At 53.0% G+C, this 22246-nt stretch overlaps 1 protein-coding gene across 6 annotated transcripts; it reads right to left on the bottom strand.

The window, feature by feature from the left end:
* Positions 1-693: 693 nt before the first annotated feature.
* Nlrc3 (NLR family, CARD domain containing 3) lies at positions 694-20726 on the bottom strand. Of its 6 annotated transcripts, none has more exons than XM_013011550.1 (19): positions 20627-20726; positions 17307-17365; positions 16860-17061; positions 15008-16760; positions 13859-13945; positions 12847-12930; positions 12268-12351; positions 10731-10814; positions 9164-9247; positions 8601-8684; positions 7939-8022; positions 7197-7280; positions 6629-6712; positions 5898-5981; positions 3508-3591; positions 3037-3120; positions 1872-1955; positions 1399-1482; positions 694-1000 (listed from the first exon to the last, which is right to left on the bottom strand). In XM_013011550.1, the coding sequence occupies exons 3-19, from the start codon at positions 17035-17037 to the stop codon at positions 769-771; spliced, it is 3342 nt and encodes a 1113-aa protein (XP_012867004.1). In that variant the 5' UTR covers positions 17038-17061; positions 17307-17365; positions 20627-20726; the 3' UTR covers positions 694-768. The 6 variants fall into 6 exon arrangements, 5 of the variants coding, with proteins under 5 accessions (XP_012867004.1, XP_012867005.1, XP_012867006.1 ...); XM_013011552.1 differs by having other exon boundaries at positions 913-1121; XM_013011553.1 differs by having other exon boundaries at positions 958-1144.
* Between the last annotated feature and the right edge of the window lie 1520 nt (positions 20727-22246).

Below are 22246 nucleotides of genomic sequence, written 5' to 3'. Positions count from 1 at the left end.
GTGAGAAATGTGAAAGATGAAGTTGACACCAATGATGCATTGCTGAGTAAATAATACACTCAAGATATCGTAACTAAAAACTGACCAGAACGGAGAATGACAGGCTGACTCATTGTCTCAACTCCAAATTCACCTTTCAGTCTGCTCTGTACTAAGGCAACTAGGCCATATAAATATTTCTCCTTTGTAAGTAAGCAAGCTACAAAGCCTTGTCAGTGGGGTGCTAGAGACACTTTTACCAGTGAAACCCCCCTTTTAGTGCTAGAGGGGCTTGTGTTTCCAGCCTCAGGAGAGTATTTTCTGCACGCCTTCTCCTTCGGGCTCCTCTAGTGTTCAGGACACAGCCTTTCCCTGGTGTTTGACTACTGCAACTTTCTGTTCTGTGTAGCTCTCTCAAAGACAGTGCAGACCAGCAGCAGTAGAGCAACAGGTCATTGAAAGGAGCTGGGCGCCAGTGGCTCATGCCTGTCATCCTAGCTACTCAGGAGGCTCAGATCAGAGGATCGCAGTTCAAAGCCAGCCTGGGCAGGAAAGTCCATGAGACTCTTATCTCCAATAAACCACCAGAAAACTGGCAATGTCGCTGTGACTCAAGTGGTAGAGCACTAGCCTTGAGCTGAAAAGCCTCAGGGACAGTACCCAGGCCCAGAGTTCACGATCCATGACCACCAAAAAAAAAAAAAAAGATACCAACTCATTTCAGAACTTCTACATGAGTGAATAAGGGAAGAAATCATCATTGTTTTTAAGTTGGGGCTCATGAAGTCCTCAGATATAAATAAGCTGGAACATCTTCTGGCGATACCGAGCTTTCAAGCTTAGACTGAGTCTTGTGGTGGCAGCCTCTTTCCTTCTCTGCCATAACAGTGTTCCTCTACCCTGCCTGGACTGGCCCTGGGCAGGAGAGGTGCTTGCCACTGCCTTTGGTCGTGCCTTGCCTTTCTCTGGGCAGAACTTCTTTTGTGCCGGGCAGCAGCATCCTTGAAGCACGGGATGGTGCCTAGAGATTGGAAATTACCCTTTCTGGTTGGTCCACAAAGGAGCTAGTTTTCCTCACATTTCCACAGTGCACATGGGAGCATTTGCCTTGATAGCATCTGAGATCATCCTGGCACCGGATTCTGCAATGAGATTTCCCTGCAGACTAGAACAGAAGGATTAGAGCAGGGCTCAACACCAACAGGTTTCCTTTAGTAGAAAAATCATCACTATAGCAATGTGGACCCATGGTCGAGACTCTCAGACACAGGCTCCTCCTTAGACTAAGTCCCCTGGAGAACTTCTGGGGAGTCTGCATGGCAGCTCATGCCCAGAACTGGGCTAGACGCTGATGTGGGAACAGTTTTCAGGGTGAGCAAAAGTGGCCCAGAAGGGGCAGGTGCCGCCAAGTCTACTCACTTGATTTGCTGCAGCCCGTGGTTCTCAGCCAGTGCAGTGGCCACATAAATCGCTCCATCCATCCCCAAGTAGTTCTCCTGGAGACTAGGCAGAGAAGAGACCGAGATGCTGTGGTGAGCTCTCAGGACAGAAGAAACAGCAGAAGAGCCAACACTGCCTTGGCGTTGTGGAAGATGAGAGGTGAGTAGTTCTGGGGTTGGTCTGCCCATAGGCATCATGGTAACTGCTAGGTGGTGTTTGACCCCTGAGATGGATATCTCTAAGTAGCCATAAATGCAGATTTTTAAGTGACTTGTGTGTGACTTAGAATGAACAACTAACTACAATGGATATGAACCGTCAGAATAGCTCTGAGTCATTTACATCCAGAAGTAAGCAGCAGGGGGAAATCAAGAATATTTTATACCGAGAGATGATCCAGCATAGAAATTTCCTGCTCTGAGACACATGTGTAGGTCTCCATGGCCACTTACCTGAGTCTTCGGAGACTGGAGTTTATCTTCAGAGCATCTGCCAGGGCCTTGGCTCCAGCCATTCCGATGGCATTTCCTCGTAAGCTGTCAGGAAGCACAGGGACAGGCTAAGTGGTGGTGACGATGCCCCTCCACATAGATGTGGGGTTCCTGGACTTCCTCAGCTATAGGAGATGAGGGTCATTCTTTCCCTACATCTGCAGTAGAACAGAGCTAGGCTCTAGGGAGAGGAGGGCACGCAGGAAGGGTTGCTCTGTTGGAGCCCTTGTCCCCCTGTTCCATCCCAAAGGTGGAAAAACTGGACTGAGATAAAGAGACCACGCTCCTGCCAGCACCTGCCACGCTCGGCAGGTGCTGGCATCATGGAGTCCCAGGTGTAGAGATGTCATGGACAGGCCTGAGAGCCTGTAGAGCTTGAGCCTTCTCACAGAACCAGCGCCATGGCCACTGGCTACCCCAGAGGACCTAAAGGGGGCCTCGAGACAAGTACAGCCAGGGCAAGAACACTTCAAGACAAACCATGGAGACTTCAGGGAAGAGGCATTAAGGGCGAACACTAAGGGGGCAGGAGTGAAGATGTGCAGTGACCTGTGAGTTTATTTTTATTTTATTTTATTTTGTTGGTTGTGGGGCTTGAACTCTGGGCCTGGGCGCTGTCCCTCAGCTCTTCAGCTCAAGGCAAGCGCTCTACCACTTGAGCTACAGCGCCACTTCCGGTTTTCTGGTGGTTTATTGGAGATAGGAGTCTCACGGTCTCTCCTGCCCGGGCTGGCTTTGAACGGAGATCCTCAGATCTCAGCCTCCTGAGTAGCTAGGATTACAGGCGTTAGCCACCAGCGCCCTGCTCTGACCTGTGAGTTTATATGTAAATGGACATGTTTATTCCTTTGGGATCAATCCCTTTATTTCTTATTTATTTATTTGCGGGTCGTGGGCCTGAACTCTGGGCCTGGGCACTGTCCCTCAGCTCTTCAGTTCAAGGCTAGCATACTACCACTTGAGCCACAGCACCACTTCCAGCTTTTTTCCACTTATGTGGTGCTGAGGAATGGAACCCAGGGCCTCATGCTTGCAAGGCAAGCACTCTACCACTGAGCCACCTTCCCAGCCCCAATCGCTTTATTTCTGTGGACAAAAGATTGTCAGTGGAGACAGGAATACTCACTCAAGTATCTCCAATGTCCTGTTCACAGCCAGGGCCTCCCCCAGTGCTTGGGCCCCTGGGGTGCCAATGGAGGCCATCTGGAGGCTATAGAAAGAGGCCCAGTCACTGCATGTAGGAGCGATCCCTTTCCCATCATGCACCTACTCTGGGTCCAGCCTTTTTCCATACTCCCCCCCCCCCTTCCCCACCCTCCCCTCCTGCTAGGGCTGAAGGTGGAGAAACTTTAGGAAAGTTGAGTCCCCTATATTCATGACAAATGTGTGGATGTGGATGTTAGCAGACAGGAAGTAAGAGTCTCCTAGCACAGGGGAGAACACTCACTGAAACCCCTAACTCTTACATCCTAGAAGTTTGATTCACTAATTGCTGATACTACTAGGGAAGTGAAGCACACCTTCCCTGACTGATAAAGATGGTGTGTGGCATCAGAGGATGGTGGGGGTCTGGGCTCCCCTCACATTCAAGACTTACTAGAGAGCAGTGAGGGTTGTGTTCACCTTGAGTGCGGTGGCCACTGCAGATGCGCCTTCATCCCCAATGTCGTTCTCCTGTAAGCTGAACACAGAGTCACCCCTGGCACTCTGGGAGGACCGCTGGGTTTAATTCAGACCACACACCAGGTGTACCCCCAGTCACCTTGGGGTGACCGCCCTGCTGTGCAGCCACTGGGGCCTGTGTCCTCATAACCAACACGCAGAGGAGTCTGGGTACTTCATGATTCTGAATGAACCATCAGGCAAGCAGGGAAAGGAATATATGGGAATTACTGTCAACAAAGATTTGAGACCAAAAAGTATAGCTTGGAGCTCTCAATTTATGGTGCATTCTTTTTTTGTTTGTTTGTTTGTTTTTGTCTTTTTTTGGGTCCGGTCGTGGGGCCTGAACTCTGGGCCTGGGCGCTGTCCCTCAGCTCTTCAGCTCAAGGCTAGTGCTCTACCACTTGAGCCACAGCGCCACTTCTGGCTTTTTTCTTTTTGCTTATGTGGTGCTGAGGAATCGAACCCAGGGCCTCAGGCATGCAAGGCAAGTGCTCTACCATTGAGCCACCTTCTCAGCCCTATGGCACATTCTTGTTTGTTAGAGTTCTATATCATCCTCCTAGAACTAGAAATAGTTGGAGGAAAATATAGGCTCTGGAGCAGTAAATGACCAGTTCAGGTCAAAGAGACCTGATATGTTTGGGGAGCAGTTCACAATCATTAGCAAACACCTACATGGCCAGTGTGCGAGGTGTACAGGCGTGGGCCTAGCCCACCCTGCAGGTATGAAAGCCAGGCTGCAAGGAAGACCAGCAGGGTCTCTACCCCAGTGTGGTGTCCAGAAGAAACAGGTCTAAGCCAACATCCAGAAAAGACAGGAAAACAGCTGAGAAGCCCAGGGAAACTGAGCTGAATTCCCAGAGTGGTGAGAACCAAGGGAGTGGAAGCAGAGTTTCAGGGGCCTTGGAAGCCAGGCTTGGAGCCTTACACTTTGTCTTGCAGGTGCAGGCAGCCATTTAAGGATCTCGTGGGTCAGATGGACATTTTGGAAAGAACTCTGCCAGCGGTGTGAAGGCACGGCCTGGATGTGGAGGCTGCGCAGTGATGGAGGTGAGTGGTGGTGTCCGTCAAGACAGACAAACAGGAGGGAGAATGGAGCTAGAAGCGGAGATGGTGCAAAGGTGGACTGCTAGCTGGTGTGTTTCTGGGAGCCAGGTGGGGAACCAAGAAGCAGGCTTTCTGGAGAGGAGGTGGCTACCAGAAATGCCCATGGGACATGGAGAGAACATGTAGAATAGGGATGCATTCATGCTCTGTGGAGCTATCATCAGTCCAGTCTTCGGGCCTGTGGGGTCATTGGAGGGAAAGGACAGCTGTGCAGAGAAAGAGGGTCTGGACCAGAACACTTCGCATCTCAGCGTGGAGTAGAAGGAGAAAACAAGGAGAGCCAGCTGGAGAGGAGGTGGGCAGAAAGAGATCCTGGGAGCTGCAGAGAGGAAATGGTGAAAATGGAAGCAGATGAATCTCAAGAAGTGAAGCACCAGGTTACCAGGGAACCCCGCAGTTCCACTCCCTGCCCTGTATCCCCAGAGACAGGAAGTCTGTGTCCTCTCAGAAAGCATCCTTGCAGCATTATTTATAATAGCCACAAAGTAGAAGCCAACCAGATGTCCATCAACAGGAAAATGGATACATAAGATGTGTATCCATACAATGGGGTAGGATTCAGACTTAAAAAGGAATGCAAGGCTGACCCGTGCTACAACATCAATGAACCAAGTAGGAGAGGTGTGGTTCAGTGAGAGTGTGCTGCTTGGCTGCTCAAGGCCCTGGGTTCAATCCCCAGCAAACGCACTCTCTCTCTTTCTCTGTCTCTCTCTGTCTCTGTCTGTCTGTCTGTCTGTCTGTCTGTCTGTCTGTCTGTCTGTCTGTCTCTCTCTCTCTCTCTCTCTCTCTCTCTCTCTCTCTCACATTTGTAAGATGAGATTTATTACACCTAATTGTGAGAGTAGATTTATGTGAAATGTTCAGGGTAGGCAAATTGAGAAATGGATGGATGGTTTCTAGCAATAATGTGGAAGAGAAAAATGGTTTGTTTAGGGATGATGAAGTGTTTTAAAATTGTGCCAATGGCTGCATGACTCCTGGTATGAAGTGAGTAGTGAGTGGACTTCGTGGTATGTGGACTGTTTCAGTTCATCTGTCTAAAGAGCAGATGAGACTGGGGCATGGCTCAAGTGGTAGAGCTCCTGCCTGGTTAAGAAAAAAAGCAGATGAGGACTGATAGTAGCTTGCCTATGGCAGAGGCTGTGTATGCAGGGGAAGCTCTGAGTGCTCCCCTCCCTCCCCCTGCAGACTCCCCCCGCCCCCCTCCATACTTACTCTAAGCTTCTCAGGCTCCCGTTGAGCTGGAGAGCTTGTCCCAGTGCCCTGGCCGCACCGGCCTGGATGAAGTTCCACTGCAGACTGTGCAGACACACACATGTGATCTATGGCCCCGGAAGAGCCACAGAGGCTCTGGAGGTTCTAGGAGGCTGGTGTGGTGGGGTGAGGCCTGGCAGGACTCCTTCAGCTCCCCTCGGTCCCCAGAGGGTCAGTGTACTCTCCGTTAGTGGTGACACAGGGGCGAGCTCATATAGCCCCTGCCTGGAGCGTGGGTCACCTCTGGGCACTGAGCCTCCTCACATGGGTCTGCCTCAGGCACTGGAGGCTTCTGGAGTTGGGGAACCTTAAATAGGCCCCTGGGACCTTAGAAAGGGGTTGTCCTACAGTCAGGTTTTTTTTTTTGGGGGGGGCAGTTTGGTCCTGGGACTTGAACTCTGGGCTTGGGCGCTGTCCCTCAGCTCTTCAGCTCAAAGCAACTCTACCACTTGAGCCACAGCGCCACTTCCAGTTTTCTAGTGGTTTATTGGACATTAGAGTCTCACAGACTTTCCTTCCCGGGTTGGCTTTGAAGCATGATCCTCAGATCTCAGCCTCCTGAGTAGCTAGGATTACAGGCGTGAGCCACCGGCATCCGGCCAGAGTCAGGTTTTGAGGGCCCGTGGTTTAGACATAGTCCTGCAGCTCTGCGGCAGAGTGGTAGGTGGGCTGGGGCGGGGTGGTGAACTTACTGGAGGGATGTGACGGCGTGGTTTTCCCCTACCGCCACTGCGATGGCCTGTGCGCCCTCATCGTGGAGGAGGTTGGCTGCCAGGCTGAGAGGTGAGGAGTAGCAGCGAGTGAGTGGGAGCCCCAGCTGCTCCCCATTCTGTGTCGATGTTAGTATCTGGCCCACATCTGTGGAGAGATCTGGAGTACCAGGCACGTGCTCCGGCGTGTTACGCCAGACCCTGACAACCACCCCAGGCTGTCCCAGGCTCAGCTCAGTAGGTGTGGTACTAGGTCATACAGCCAGGACTCTCTGGAGCTGCCAAGGAGACTCACCGATGGCCTGGCCCCATACCAGCCCTTCCCCGGTGTGAGCCTGGCTGTGTATCCTCACCCATGTAACTTATACCACCCTGGGGGGAGGCTTGTGCCAGAGCCGCTGCCATCTACCGGGACTCAGACAGCCCTCCTCCCACCGGGAGGGCGAGGGTACCAAGGGCCTGGCCTTCACCAGCCTAGACTCTCACTAGCCAGGTGGCCAGGGGCACAAGTAAGCCAGTTTCTCCGGCCACCCCCTGCCCCGCCACCTACTCCAGGTGCTGCAGGGTGCTGTTCATGCGGAGCATACGAGCCAGGGTCTGGGCTCCCTCGAGGCTGATGGAGTTTTCTCGAAGGCTGAGGAAAGAGAGAAGACGCTGAGCTGCCCATTGGGCAAGTGAGACCTCTGGTTGGAGACAAGACCTTTTCTTTTCTTTTTTTTTCTTTCGGTCAGTCATGGTATTTGAACTCAGGGCCTGGGCACTGACCCAGAACTTTTTCACACAAGGCTAGTATGCTATCAACTTTGAGCCACAGCAGGGCTTCCAGTTTTCTGGTGGTTAATTGGAGATCAGAGTCTCATGGACTTTTCTGCCTCGGCTGGCTTTGAACCATGATCCTCATAGCTCAGCTTCTCGAGTAATTAGGATTACAGGCTGAGCCACTGGTGCCCAGCTTGTCTTCTTTTTTTTTGGTCAGTTGTGGGGCTTGAATTCAGGGCTTAGGCCCTGTCCCTGAGTTCTTTTTGCTCAAGGCTAGCACTCTACCACTTTAGCTACCACTCCACTTTATAAGCTTTTTTTTAAAGCCTCCCAAACTTCAGAACAAGGGAAGAATACTGATCTTCCTGAGACAGCAGGGAGGGGACAGAATCCCCGGCTCCAGAATCAATCTTTCCCTGATTACAGATTTCCCAATTGCGGGCTTCCTGGTTTCATACTTTCTTTCCAAGTCCCAAACTCGCAGTTTCTCTGGCCAGAGGGATGGCCTAGTGGGAAGGAAAGCCAGGACTTACTTGAGGCTGAGTAGGGTCTGGTTGGTGCAGAGGGCCCCCATCAGCGCCGCCACTCCCGTGTCACTAATGGAATTACTCTGCAGGCTGCAGACAGAGGACGGGCACCCTTGGCGTGGCTGCTCCAGGACCCAGGAGGTGGGGGTGGGGAAGGGAGCTGCCTGGTGCAGCCTGGGACCACAGGCACTGAGTTCAACAGGGAGTTAGGGGACTGTTCTCATCCTCCCTTCTTCTTCCATCGCCCCACCTTCTACCCCTGGTCAGGTTGGGGCAGGAGGGCTTAGCACAAGCCCCAGGGATTAGACTCTTGCCACCTAGATGGCTCCAAAAATTCCCAGAGGGAAGCATTGTGGCTGCACCATCCAGAGTGAGTAGTGCAGAAATCACCCACCTGCCCTCATCCCCACGAGGGCTTCTCTTCAGCCACCTGTGCTCAAGACGACTGTCATTCAGAACATTCTAGACACAACCACAACCCTTTACTGTCAAGAGAAGTGGAGCTGGTGGGTAGAGTAGAATGAGGCAGATGGTGAGGCAGAGACGGGCTCATGTTGATGGGGCTCTGGCAGGGGAATGGTGCTGGCTGACAGCCCTCCTCCAGACCACCAGCTGCATGGAGAACCCGGGAGTAATTGTCACCCCTGAAGGGTGGACAGCAGACTCACTCCAAGCTCTGCAGGACCTGGTTCATCTTTAGCGCCTCAGCCAGGGTTTTTCCACCTCCATCACCAATGCTGTTACTGGACAGCCTGTAAGAGACAGATGCTGGTGAGCCATCTTCTAGAGTCACCATGGAAGGCCATCTCTGTTTCAAGGGTGCCCATGGCAGTTTGTTCTGCCTGAATCTTGTTCATCTATAATCTGTACACATGACTCCCTGCTACCTATAAGAGAGTAAGGTTTCCAGGTCTTTCTTGCCTCTCAGGCAAGAATCAGAATTATGCCATACTGAGAGGTGTTTGTTTGCTTCATGTCAAGAAAGCCAAAAAGAGTCATTTCCAGCTGGGTAAATATAAGGTCAGGGCTCACTCAGCCCTGAGAATCTCGGTCTCTATTTTCCTTGTCTAGGAGGGTGCTATGGCAGGAGGATTCCTGTCTATTCTCCACCCACCTGTCCGTCCGTCTATCTACTCATCATCCATTCGTCTATCTCTCTGTCCATCCAGTCACAAATATTTAAGAGGGGCTGGCACTGACAAAACAAATTTGACCCTTCGACATGTCTTACATGAGCTCCTTCAGAGTCCTGTTCTGCTTCAAGGCATCTGCCAGCCGTTGGGCTCCCATGAGCCCAATGCTGTTCTTCTGTAGACTGTGAAAGATGAGAGGGGCCCATCAGCAGAGTGACCGCAGCCATTCCCAGGCAGAGGACAGCCTGGGCTTGGGGGAGGAGGTCTGAGAAATTAGGGTGTCCTCCATTTATTACTGTAGTAAGAAGGGGTCCCATAAAGGGTTGAGCATGAGAATAAGGATCAAGGGCAGCTGGGGCTGATAGAAGGGGTGGTAGTTCCCAAGAATCTAATGGATAGGGACTGTCACGCACAGGTCTGCTGGTCACTCACCCAACAGACCAGCCAGCAGTCTGCCTCTGCTTTGAGAACCTCTCTGGGGAGAGGCACAGGAGAGACAGGGAAAGACCCTCCTATATGATGTTAAATAACAACCTTTAAAAAGTATAATCTTCCTAGAAGGAAAAAGATACCTCCTTTCTTTTTTTTTTTAGGGGGGGGTCCGGTCATGGGGCCTGAACTCTGGGCCTGGGCGCTGTCCCTCAGCTCTTCAGCTCAAGGCTAGCGCTCTACCACTTGAGCCACAGCGCCACTTCCGGCTTTTTTCTTTTTGCTTATGTGGTGCTGGCATGCAAGGCAAGTGCTCTACCACTGAGCCACCTTCCAGCCCGATACCTCCTTTTTCTTAAGACTATTTCCTTGAGGAAACTTCAGGCTGCACATCCTGTCCCTTTGAGATATATTGTCTCTTCAAAAGCACCATTGGCCTGCTGGTCCTTTCTAAGCCTTACATCTTTCTGAGTCTTGGGTCTTTCCTTGAAAGGTAAAAAAGCAATGTACTGTTCCTGTCTCCCTACCAGTACAGGAATTAGCCTAGATTCCTGACTCTTAAGTTGTGAAGTACCTTCTTATCACAAAAGAGAAGTTCTAAACCTCAAGAGGGGCACGGGTGACCACCCACTTATTTGGTACATTCAGGACTTGTGCTGTCTGGCCCTTTTGCTTCAGGAAAGGATGAGAGTTCTTTTTGTCCTCACAGCTGCATGAGCGGCAGTCTGTGATGCTCACTGCAGTCTGGCTGAGGTGTATTCAGTAATGAAATTATTGGTGCCTCTCCTTTGGATTGGCCGGAGGTTTTATTGTCAATTAATTCCTCCACCTATTTTCAGTCAAAAAAGTGTGTGTGGGCTAGGAAGGTGGCTCAGTGGTAGAGTGCTTGCCTAGCATGCATGAGGCCCTGGGTTCGATTCCTTAGCACCACATAACCAGAAAAGGCCAGAAGTGGCGCTGTGGCTCAAGTGATAGAGCGCTAGCCTTGAGCTGAAGAGCTGAGGGACAGCGCCCAGGCCCAGAGTTCAGGCCCTACGACTGACACAATAAATAAACAAATAAATAAATAGTTTAAAAAAGTGTGTGTGTGTATGTGTGTGTGTGTGTGTGTTCCAGAGAACATCCAGGTGGGTCAGAAGAATTGAGTGTCAGCCCACCCATTCCTTCTTTTAGGAAATGGGCAGAGGCCAAAAGAGGGAGGGAAGAAAAGAAGAAAGAGGAGGCAAGTTGACTCACTGTAGCACACAGAGGGTCTGGTTGGAGGCCAGGGCCTCAGCCATGAACTTGGCACCGTCATCCCTGATCCCGTTGCTCTGGAGGCTGTGGGCACAGGGGGATGTGTCAGTGAAGGAGCAGAAGAGAAGTCTCATTGGTGGCATGAATGCCACTACAATGGGATGCCTCCATGCTACAAGGTGCTGCAGGGGCGCGGGCGGAGAGCCAGATGACCTGTGGAGAAGAGACTGTGCCACCACATGGAGAGGAGAGTCAGCCCTCACACACTGAGTCTGTGAGCACTTGCCTGTTAACTGGGAAGAGGGTGCCGTGCTGTATGGATTGCACAATGATGAGGTCATCAGTAGTCCTCTCTGCAGCTAAAAGCCGCAGCACCAGCCAGGCACCCATGACTCACGCCTGTCATCCTAGCTACTCAGGAGGCTGGGATCTGATTATCTCGGTTCAAAGCCAGCCCGGGCAGGAAAGTCCATGAGACGCTTATCTCCAATTAAGCACCAGAAGACCAAAAGTGGTAGAGCACTAACCTTGAATTGAAGAGCTCAGGGACAGCACCCAGGCCCAGAGTTCAAGCCCCATGACTGACCGCCCCCCCCCAAAAAAAAGTCATAGCACCTAGGTATTGGTGAAGATGTAGAGATACTGGAACCCTCACCCTGCGGGTAGGAATGGAAATGGTCCAGCGTGTATGGAAGATGGTTTGGCAGTTCCTCAGCAGGTCAGATTTGTGACCCAGTAATTCCATTCCTTGGTCTATACCCAAAAGAGTTGAAAACAAGTACTTGAATACTTTATACACAAATATAGCCACTTTGCTCATAGTGGAGACAGACAAAACGTCCACCACTGGATGGAAGGATAAACAAACTGCTCTCCATCTATATGACAAATGCTGTCCAGTCATTAAATGGAATGAGACACTGATAACATGATGCAGTGTGGACAGACCTAGGGAACATGGTGAGAAATGAGGAAGAGCGACACAAAGGGTCTTCCTGGAAAATTCCCTTTGTATGAAATGTCCACGGTTGGTCGGGAAGCAGATGGGTCATCAGGGCTGGGAAGGACCATGGAAAGTGGCTGGTGCTGGATGCAAGGTGGCCTGAGCCGGTGTGCAGATGCTTTGGAACTGAAGCTGACGGGGGCACAGCATTGTGAATGCACTAAATGCCAGTGTACTTAAAAGGCAACATTTTACATTCTGTGAGTTTCACCTCAAGAACAAATAAATTGAAGTAAAACAAGAACACAGAAACACTGCCGGCTCAATGGACTGGATACAGCCACAGGCTCCTCAAAGACAGCCAACCACGCCAGCTTCGCCATGGAGGTGGGCTTTTCAGTATCTCGGGAAACACCAGGACTTTGGGGGTTCGTAGAGGCACAAAGAGGAAGAAAGAGCTGGAACTTGAAACTAGCTTAGGACGTTAGCCTGGGTCCCCAGTGAGGTGGTATCTGGGGCCCCAGGGCCCACAGGTGGCGCTAGAGGCACCAGTTTTCTGGATCCTTTTGGGGCGCAGGGAGCAGGGTGTATTACCTCAGAGAGGCTAGCCTGCGGTTGATCCTCAGCGCGTCCGCCAGCGCCTTGGCCCCCTGTGGTCCGATGGCGTTGCTGCGAAGGCTGGCAGAAGCAAGTGAGAAAAATGACTTCCAGGTAGGGCAGGAGGGAAGAGACTGCAATCACACGGACTTTTAAATCTGTGATCCTTGAAGCCATAGATGAGGGCTTCAGAGTTCATGTTTAGTTGGCCCACGATAGATTCTTACATAGGTAAGCAAGGAAGGAGTGTCTACACCCTCCAGGTGATGCGGAATAGGGAACAGGCCCTGACAGTCCAGTGGGTGTAAGAGTGTGGAGATGAGGGGAATGGTGATTCTAGGTTGAAGGTTGAGAGCTGTGTTCTTCACGGGATGAGGAGGGATGGCCTTGTTTGATTGGCTGGCCTGCCAGTCACTCAGAAAGTCATATAGTCTGGAGAAGCTAGGAACTTGAAACTACTTTAAACAGAAGAGGATAGCATGCCCGGAGCCTACCGGACCGACTCTGGGGAGCCAGGGAATGATAAAACTACAGGCGCAGAACTCCTCATTCCTGTGAATTCTGCTGTCTACTTACTCCAAAGCAGTCAGGCTTCTGTTGACCAGCAGAGATCTGGCCAGAGCTTTGGCCCCTTTGTTACTGATGTGGTTCTCAGCTAGGCTGCTCAAGAAAAAAAAGAGAGGAGTGGTCATTTGGGTATCTGAGGAAGCCCTTGCCCCCCCTGAAGAGAAGGAAGAATGGTAGAGGGGCAGTTATGATCAAGATGTATGGTATTCAAAAATGGCTTTGTGAACATGAAGTCCCCTTGTACAACTAATTGATACCAGTTTTGTTTTTTTTTTAAGCGCCACTTCTGGCTTTTTTCTTTTTCTTTTTTCTTATGTGGTGCTGAGGAATCGAACCCAGGGCCTCAGGCCATGCAAGGCAAGCGCTCTACCACTGAGCCACCTTCCCAGCCCCTGATACCAGTTTTTTTTTTTTTTTTGTCGGTCGTGGCGCCTGAACTCTGGGCCTGGGCGCTGTCCCTCAGCTCTTCAGCTCAAGGCTAGCGCTCTACCGCTTGAGCCACAGCGCCACTTCCGGCTTTTTTCTTTTTGCTTATGTGGTGCTGAGGAATCAAACCCAGGGCCTCAGGCATGCAAGGCTAGCACTCTCCCACTAAGCCACCTTTTCAGTCCTAATGTGTATTTTCTAAAGAATGAATGACTTGGACATTGCAAACAGGAAGATGGCATTGAGGGCCAACCTTAAGGGGGCGGGGAAAGAGCACATGGCCATAGAAGAAATGTTTTCTTTGTTCAGAATAACTTCTGAACGCTACCATGCAGAATAAAAAGTTCCATACGCTAAAATCTCCATGCACCATGGCCGCACTTGTAGTGCTTAGAGACACCCTCCTGTGTGTGCCACTGTCTGAGCCTCACCAGATGCCTTCTCTGCTCTTACAGAGTGTGCAGAAATTAGCAGACTGTCTCCTGAGTCACACACTACCTCTCCTTGAGGTTGGCACGGGCTGGATGAGCCAAGGGGATGATGGGAAAGGCGGTCTGGACCCACGACACAGGTGGGTCTCCGGGGTTAGCGTTACCTGATCTTCTGAATGCGACAGTCTTTCCCACTCAGCACGCTGCCCAGCAACTCCATCATGGGGTCCTGGAACTGGTTATTGTCCAGCCTGGCCAAGGAGAAGCAGTGACAGTGAAGGCTCCTGCCATCCACACGCAGGGCGGGGACCCCCTCTCCTCTGATCTATGCCCTTCACCCCCACAGGGTGCCTGTAAGTTCTGGCCTTCCTCCTGGGGTAGCAACAACCCTGAACACCGTCCACCTCTGTGGGTCCCCATTTCCCAGCTCTGCTTTGTAAACTGCTCTCCGGTCCTGAATGACCCTCATCCCTACATATTTCCTCCCTACTTGCTAAGGTCCGGAGCAGTGGACAGAGCATGGGCTGACAGCCCAGTCTGTAGGCAAAGCTTCTGTCAGCACCGCATGGCTCCCAGGGTCTCATGGGGTTGGATTATGTCTTCAAAAAGGGCAGATTAAAGATGTGTGCTGGTGGCTCACACCTAATCCTAGCTACTCAGGAGGCTGAGATCTGAGGATCACGGTTCAAAGCCAGCCTGGGCAGGAAAAGTCAGTGAGAGTTTTATCTCCAATTAGCCACTCAGAAAACCAGAGGTGGCACTTGGCTCAAGTGGTAGAGTACTAGCCTTGAGCTGAAGAGCTGAGGGACAGCACCCAGGCCCAGAGTTCAAGCCCCACAATGGACAAAAAAAGGGGGCAGATTGAAGTGCTAACCCCTAGTTCCTCAGAAATGTGATGTTATCCAGAGTAGGGCCCTTCCATATTCATGGTTAAGCAGACATCACACTGGCAGACACTCAGAAGGCCTCTAACCCAGTGTGGTGGTGTCCTAGGGGAGGTCAGGGCCCTGAGAGGCTGACAACACCCCTCCATGTGACAGTGGAGTCCAGGTCTGGTAGGAGACACTTACAAACCAAAGACATGTGATCGCAAGGATTGCCTGGCTCACATCTAGAAGGGCAGGAGGGGCCTCCTCCAAGGGCCCTTCAGATGCTGATGTCTTGACTTCTGTTTTGTGGCCCCCAGAACTCTGAGAAGGTGAGGTGCTGTGGTGTCGGTACCCAGCTTTGAGCACTCTGCTAGAGGCAGCAGAGCCGTAGCCATTCTGGGTCTGTCTGCACTCTCCCACGCACCCTGTACCCTGTTTCCTCACCTGAGGCTCTGGCAGTAGAAAAGCTGGGGCAGCAGACTCTGGAAAACTCCCTGTCCCAGGCACAGGGACAGGTTAATCTCTCGGGAACAGGTGTCTGACACTTGCAAGAGGTAGGCCAAGGCAGCCCAGTGTTTGGGGCCAGTCAGCTTGGCCAGGGCCCCGTTCTGCAAAGCCTCTTCCACGCTGCGGGCCAGCTCTGTGTGTTGCAGCTCATGCAGGCAATGCAGGATATTGACTGAGCGAGCACAGACTGCAGTGTTGGGGTGCAGGCACCCCTGTAGGAGCTCGGCCACCTGGGCGTGGTAGGCCTGGTGCTCGCCTTGGGCCAGTAGCAGAGAGCTGGCCAGCAGGGCATTGACCCGTGGAGACAAGAGGCCTGCGAGGAAGCGCAGGAATACATCCAGCCTTCCATCCTCAGCCTGCATAGCCCGCTGGGCTGCGCTCCTGAAATGCGCCAGGAAACCCAGCCTGGGCCATGACATGCCACTCTCGGTGAAGAGATCAAAGATGGCCCTCTTGGATGCACTGTAGTAATAGGTAGCTGCCACAAACTCCTGCAGGGACAAGTGGTTGAAACAGTAGGCCACAGAGGAGGTTAGTGTCTCCTCCCGCTGCAGGAAGCAGCCACACAGGGTGCCCTGCAGCAGGGTGAGGTCCACACCGAATGCCTTCATGTCTTGCTCATAAAACACATACTTCTTCTTGAGCAGCCCATGGAAGGCCAGCCGACCCAAGGTCCCTACCACCTTGCGAGCACTGTGGGCTACCTGCTCGATCCGTGGGTTCCCCTTGCCCTTTTCCTGGCCCTCCCCGCCGAGAGCCATCCTGAAGTACCAAGAGTAGAGTTCACACAAGGTCTGTGGGGGCCCCAGCCCCACATTGTGGAGTGCCAGTCTGCTGCGGTACACGTGACCCAGCGCCACCCCAGTGAGCTTGCAAAATGCCGGGACGGTACACATCACATACAAGGCCCTGTCTGTCTGCACCTGGCTCAGGACCTGGCCCAGGAGGGTCTGGTCCTCTGGGAAGGTCTGCTCCAGACACGCCTGGATCTCTTCCCTGGTAAAGCCCCGGATCTCTGTCATCCTGTCTATGAGGCCTCCTGGGATCTGCCCAGCTGCACTAGGGCGTGAGGTGATCCACACAGAAACATCTGGAAAAAGGTTGCCTCGGATGATGTTGGTAATCAGGTGGTCCACTTGGATGTCCTTCTTTGGGTCCGTGCAGGCCATGGTGTTGGAGAAATCCAGGGGTGTCTTGCACTCGTCTAAGCCATCCAAGACCAAAAGGACCCTGGCTGGGGCCATGGCTGCCAGTCCAGCCTCCCCGACAGTTGGGAAGGCAGAGCAGACGAGTCTGTCTGCAGAAAGCTTCTCATGGGTGTTGAGGTCCCGGAAGGTCAGGGGCAGCACCAGCGAGAAGTCCTTGCCCACCTGTCCCCGGGCCCAGAGGTGCACAAAACGCCTCACCAGGGTGGTCTTGCCCATGCCAGCCACGCCGACAGTGATGGAGATCCGGGGTGGGATGGACACTCGGGACAGAGGCAGGAAGAGCCTGTCAAGGGGGATGGTCCTGGCCGGGCGCCAGCCCCCACGCATGGCTTCTACCTGCGTGAAGTCGTGTTCCCTTAGCTGTAGGTCTGTCAGGCCATCCACCAGCAGGAGGCTAGCCAGCCGGTGTGAAGAGCCGCCCAGCCCCTGGCCGCTTCCTGTCCTGCTCAGCAGAGCCTCCCGGTGCCTCTGTATCCTAGAGTCTGCAGGCCAGCAGGCCAGAGAGCAGGGCAGGTGAGGGCCACAAGCAAGGCAAGGAGGTCCCTGTGTGCCCTTCCCCTGGCCTCCCAGGCTGGCCTTACCATTGCTGTGGGGTACCTGGGGGGAGTCCGGCGTCCTGTCCGGGGCTGGTAGGTTCTGATCAAGCTGACTCCCTTTCCCAGCCAGCAAGTCCACGAGGGCCTTGACCTGCTCAGCCGGGGAGCTGGCACCGTGGATCTGGTTGGCCTCCCCACCTGACCGCATCTCCTGCTTCCTCATGGAGTCTCGGATTATGACCAGGAACTGTGATGACAGGACCCAGACCTGCTGCCTGCCATGCCTCTGTACAGCAGCCTGACAGGTGGGTGAGCCCCGAGAGCAGGGCAGGACCCCCCTTCCCTCCCCAGCCATGCGTGGACCACCGGCTTGCCTCTTAGATGAAGCTCCAAGAGCTTTTTGGTCCTGGACAGTGAGAACTGTCACATGGATGCAGGGGCCCAGGGGACCAGGCCTGGGGTTCTGGCTCAGACCTTGGCTCTGCCACTTACCCGTCGGGTGACCCTGGGTGGGGTGTGTCACCACTCTGCACATTGGTGTCATTTGTGACCTGGAAACGGTGGTAAGGGTATGAGTAGACTTTCTCAAAAGGAGGGAGGAATGAAATTGCCAGTCTGGAAGGAAATAAAGTGCATGCTTCTCCAGGTGAAGTACATTCTGGAAAAAGAACGGTGGTAAGGAGACCATTCCTTGACACCGTAATGGAGCAAATGTGCTGTGCACGAGTCCAGCCCAAAGAATGTCCAAATGGCAAGAGGGAGCCCTGGTGTAAATGGGGTTTGGAGTGGTTGCGTGGAGTCTCTGGAGGAAGCAGAGGTGGATGGGAACTCTGTACTTCATCATCAATTTTTTTCTTCCTGTAAACCTAAACCTCTAGGATGTGAAGAGTTTAGAAAAGGTAGAGGAGAGGGAAGGGAGGGAGCCTCTGCCCTTAGCTTTCCTGGGCTGTCCTGGAAGCCCGGGGTTTCTGGGCTGCGGGGAGCCCTGTTTGCTGTGTACCAATGCGGAGACACAGCGTGGCAAAGCTGTGTCGTGTGTTCCACCTGCCCCAGTCCCAGTGCTTCCCTTGCCAAGAACAGCCACTCTGTCTGCAGCTCCCTGAGCCTGTCCACCCTCTGTCCCTCCTGACCAGGCACAGGACGCACAGCCGTTCCTCCAGCAGGCCCCAGAGACTCGGGGAAGGGTCAGTCACGTGGCCCACTGCACTGGTGGCCACGCTGCGTTTCAAACTGACTCAGATGAAAAGCCGGGTGTGGTGTTTCATTCTGTAATCCCAGCTATTCAGGAGGTAAAGACAGGCCAGCCAGGGCGACTTACTGAGATCCTCTCTCAAAATAAAATTGTTAAAAAGGGCTCTAGACAAAGCATTTGCCTGGCAAGTACAAGGCCCTGGGTTCAATCCCTGGCCCAGCCGGGCCTGGGCAATTAGTTTCTCTCTAGCTAACAACACGCTTGATGCCAACAGACTCCCTGGCTTTGGATTTTATTGGGGATCCCTGGCGTTTTAATGTGGCGTGGAAATGTTAGAAGAACATTGAGTTAGAAGTAACTAGCACTCCCTAGCCATTGAGCAAATTAGCCAGTGCCTGGGATAGTCTGGGATTACTAGAAATGGGGCCGGACAACAACGCCCTCACTATATTTCTGCAACATCCTCCCGGCTCTTCTCACTCTTTTATTCTTCTAAGCACCAGCCCTGCCTTTCCCAGCCAGCAAGTCCTCTAGTAATACAGATGTGCATTCTCTGGGACAAGCCGCTGGCCTCCTGAATCCCGACAGAAATGAGCACTTATGCCTACTGAGACACTCATACCAGAATGCGTCTAACTACCATTCTGCGTTCTGTCTGTATGAGTTTGACTGTTCTAGGGACTTCCTGGGTGCAGTGTGAGGGTCTTTATCTTTTGGTGTCTGTCTTGTGCCCAGGCCAGTGCTTCCTTCCTTTTTACAACTGAAGTATCCCATTGTGTGTATAGACACGCTTACATCCAGTGATGGAACCTGGGGTCTGGTGGACTATGCCGCCGTGGACACGGTTGTATAGCTAACTATCACTGGGAGACCCTGCTCTCCGTTCTCCCAGAGTGGGACTGTTGCATCATATGATCATTCTATGGCGCTCAACTCTTTGTTGTCTTTGCTTTTTTTTTTTCTTCCTGAGACAGGGTTTTGCTATGTAGCCTAAGCTAGCATTGAACTCAGATCCTCCTGCTTCAACCTCCCCAGAGCTAGGATTGCAGGCAGGCGACACCATTAAAAAAAAAAAAATCCATGGTGAGGGACTGGACTAACGGGAGGATGAACAGGTGGACGTGGTTGTGGGATGGGGCAGGCCCTGCCTTGAGCCTGGGAATGGGCCCCTAGCCCTATGAGACCCCCATGGAGGGGTCAGTACTCCTCCTAACCAATTATACATCTTTCTTCCCTACCTTCTTAGATTGAGGGTTTCCAAATTTAGCAACTTAAAATACAAGGACACAAGTCACGCACTGGTGGCTCATGCCTAGTTACTCAGAAGGCTGAGATCTAAGGATCATGGTCCAAAGCCAGCACAGGCAGAAAAGTACCTGTGAGACTCTTACCTCCAATTAACCACTCAAAAACAGGAACTGGTGGTGTAGTTCAAGTGGTAGGGTGCTAGCCTTGTGCACAAAGAGGCTCAGAGACAGTGCCCAGGCCCTGAGTTCAAGCCCCAGGACTGGCAAATAAATAAATAAACAAAATGAAATGAAAATAGAAATAAAAAATACAAGGACACTTGTGAAATTTTACTCAGACAAACCACATTTTTTTTTTTTTTTAGTATAAGTGTGTCCCTTGGATATATTATATATACAAAGCTCTGTTTCTGGCTTTTTGGTGGTTTATTGGAGATACAAGCCCCATATCCTTTTCTGCCCGGGCTGGCATCCAACTACAGTCCTCAGGTCTCAGCCTCCTGAGTAGCTAGGATTACAGTGTCGATCACTAGCAGCCAGGTTTGGCCACAGCTTCTTAGATTCTCTTCTCCTAATTCCTTGCCTTTGTCCTGTTCCCTGGGTCTGGGGATTCAGTGAGCGGCCATCTTGAGGTGGCCACTGAGCCCACTGAGGAAGTCACACTTGTCCCCGAGACATCCTGGTGAGGGGCAGGCCCAACCTGGGGAGCCCAGCCTGCAGCTCAGGATGGTGAGGGGCAGGCCCAGGCTCAGGGAAGCTCGTACCCCCAAGAGAAGAAGCCCTGAGGCCCAGAAGCCTGGCCCCCAGGAAGGCACTGTAGCCAATATCCTGTGGCCACCCCGCACCAGCCCTGTGCGGCGCCTGTTCCCAGCAGGCCTCTTGCATGGAGCCTCGTCCTGCTCAGGGGTGTGGCAGGGAGCCCTGGGGGTGGGGGTGGGGGACATGCGCTGACACCAGGTGACATGGGATGGCAGCTGTAAACTGGACCTTGACACACACACCCTTTACCTTTGGGGCAGGGGCTGTTTCCTCCATTTACAGGTGGGCAGCCAAGCAGAGGAGTAACTGGCCTGCTTGGGGTCCCACAGCCAGGCATGGAGGGTGGGGATGGAGCCTGGCCTGTCTAGTCCTGTCCTTACACCCTGTCACTAGTACCTGGGTGCTGGGCTTTGTCCCTGGGGCCCATCCTGGGCCTATGTTAGTTCAGTCCATGCTGTGAGCCCCTCTAGCTCCAGCAGTTCCCAGCACCCAAAGGAAAGCTTCCTCTAGTTTCCCTCCCTGCCCAGAGAAGCTCAAGCCATAAAGGTCTCCATCTTCCTGCCAGCTGCCCCTTCTCCCTCCCCTGTCCCTCCTAAGGCTCAGGCTCTGCTTACCTCTGTGGCCTTGATGCTGTTACAAGGATGTGAAGACTGGGAGGCTTGGGGACTCATGTCCACGTTTCTGAGCTTGGCCCTGCTCCGGCAGGCCCTGGGTGGTGCCTGTCTGAAGGGATCAAGGTGCCTGACCAGGCTGACCACTCTCGGGCAGGGGGTGACAGACTCGCCACCTCTACCCCCTCATCACACCCCGGCTGTCAGTGCAGCTCCGGCTCCTCACCTCTTCCTGTACGGCCTCCACCTCCACCTTCCTTCCTGTCTGATTTCAAAAGCCAACCACCTCCCAGACAGATCAATGAGCTGAGTTTCCTTGGGCTCGTCTCTGGCTTTGTCATCACCCCAAGTGTCGGGGGGGAGCCACATTGGGGTCTTGGTTCTGGGACTGAGCATCCCTTCAGACCTGATGCTCAGGAGAACGTGGTACAGTGCCAAAGCTGCAGACCTGCCACCTCCCCGTCACCAGGGAAGACAGGCACCATCTGCAGAGGGTCGCTTTTAGGTGGGCAGGCAGGGGAACCAGTGAGCATCTGATTAATTTACACCCTCTAGCCCAGCTCGCCCCGCAGTGACTTCCTGTGACCCCACATCACCTGAAGACAGGTCCCCCGAGTCCTGAAACGGTAGAATGTGGCTATTTACAGCAGTCAGGAAGTCACTGTATCTGGGGGTGTTGGGGGGCTCAGCAGGTGTCTGCACTGACAGGGAAGGGGGTTGTGAGGGGTGAGAACATGTCCAGACAGAACAACACAGAAAAGTCACGACAAGGCCAGTGTGTGGAGCACCTTTCAGTGATAGGGAGCACCTCACGACGTGGTCGCTGGGGGAGGTAGGAGTCAAGGAACACGGGGTGCCTCGGGTGTGAACTTTCCCCAGCAAGCAAAGGGGAGTCCGGTTGAAGAGCGGGAGACTGGGGCGTTCAGAGAGCTCTGGGACTCCACGTGGGATTGCTGTCAACCCTCCTCCCGTGTGATGGATGTGGGGGAACCTCAGGTAGCCCACTGGAGATGCTGTTTGGGGCCTGCCTGTCACCTCAGCACTCGGGAGACTGGGCCAGGAGGATTTTCAGTTTGAGGCCAGTCTGTTCTGTACTGCAAGTGCCAGGCCAGCCTGGGCGGCCTAGTGAGATCCTATCTTAAAAACGGAGTGGGGAGCAAAGAAACCTGTGGGTTTAAACAGCCCAGTGTCAGAAACGCTATTTCAGGGGAGCCGTTGGTCTCCCTCCCGTCCAGCTGTGCTTTCCGAGTACCCCAAAACTTGTTGGGTGCTGGTGGGACAGACAGTGGCCCCTCAAGAAGCCTGGTGAGGCTCCTGGCAGGCGGAGCCTCAGCTGTGGGGTGCAACGGTGTCTGAAGCCAGGCGCCCACAGGATGTTGAAAACCACAGGGGTCGAATGAGTCTGTGATCTGCAACAGGCCAGAGAGGCTCACTGGTTCCCACGGACCGATGCCAAGCCTCTTCCATGGAACCTTCCAGACCCACCCTCCTCCCATCCCTATATCAGAGGAATGTCCGTCGGCCCTCAGGACTCATCTGTATTTTCACTGAGCAGGCTGAAGTAGGCGGGCCGTTCTCCTGGTGTGTGTGGTGGTGGTAATGTGTGTGGTGTGTGCATGTGCG

The sequence above is a fragment of the Dipodomys ordii genome, unplaced genomic scaffold (assembly GCF_000151885.1).
Source record: "Dipodomys ordii isolate 6190 unplaced genomic scaffold, Dord_2.0 Scaffold14, whole genome shotgun sequence".
Taxonomy (NCBI): Eukaryota; Metazoa; Chordata; class Mammalia; order Rodentia; family Heteromyidae; genus Dipodomys; species Dipodomys ordii.
The sequence above is the reverse complement of the archived record's forward strand: the minus strand, read 5'-3'. Positions and strand labels throughout refer to the sequence as shown.

Bases quoted from the DNA above. Each gene is read 5' to 3' on its own strand.
- Nlrc3 (XM_013011550.1), bottom strand. From the start codon at position 17,037: ATGAGGAAGCAGGAGATGCGGTCAGGTGGGGAGGCCAACCAGATCCAC. The intron at 8,023-8,600 runs GTGAGTCTGCTG...CTCTGTCTGCAG, and splicing joins CAGGTCCTGCAGAGCTTGGA to CCTGCAGAGTAATTCCATTA. The intron at 3,592-5,897 runs GTAAGTATGGAG...CTCTGTGTTCAG, and splicing joins GGGAGCCTGAGAAGCTTAGA to CTTACAGGAGAACGACATTG.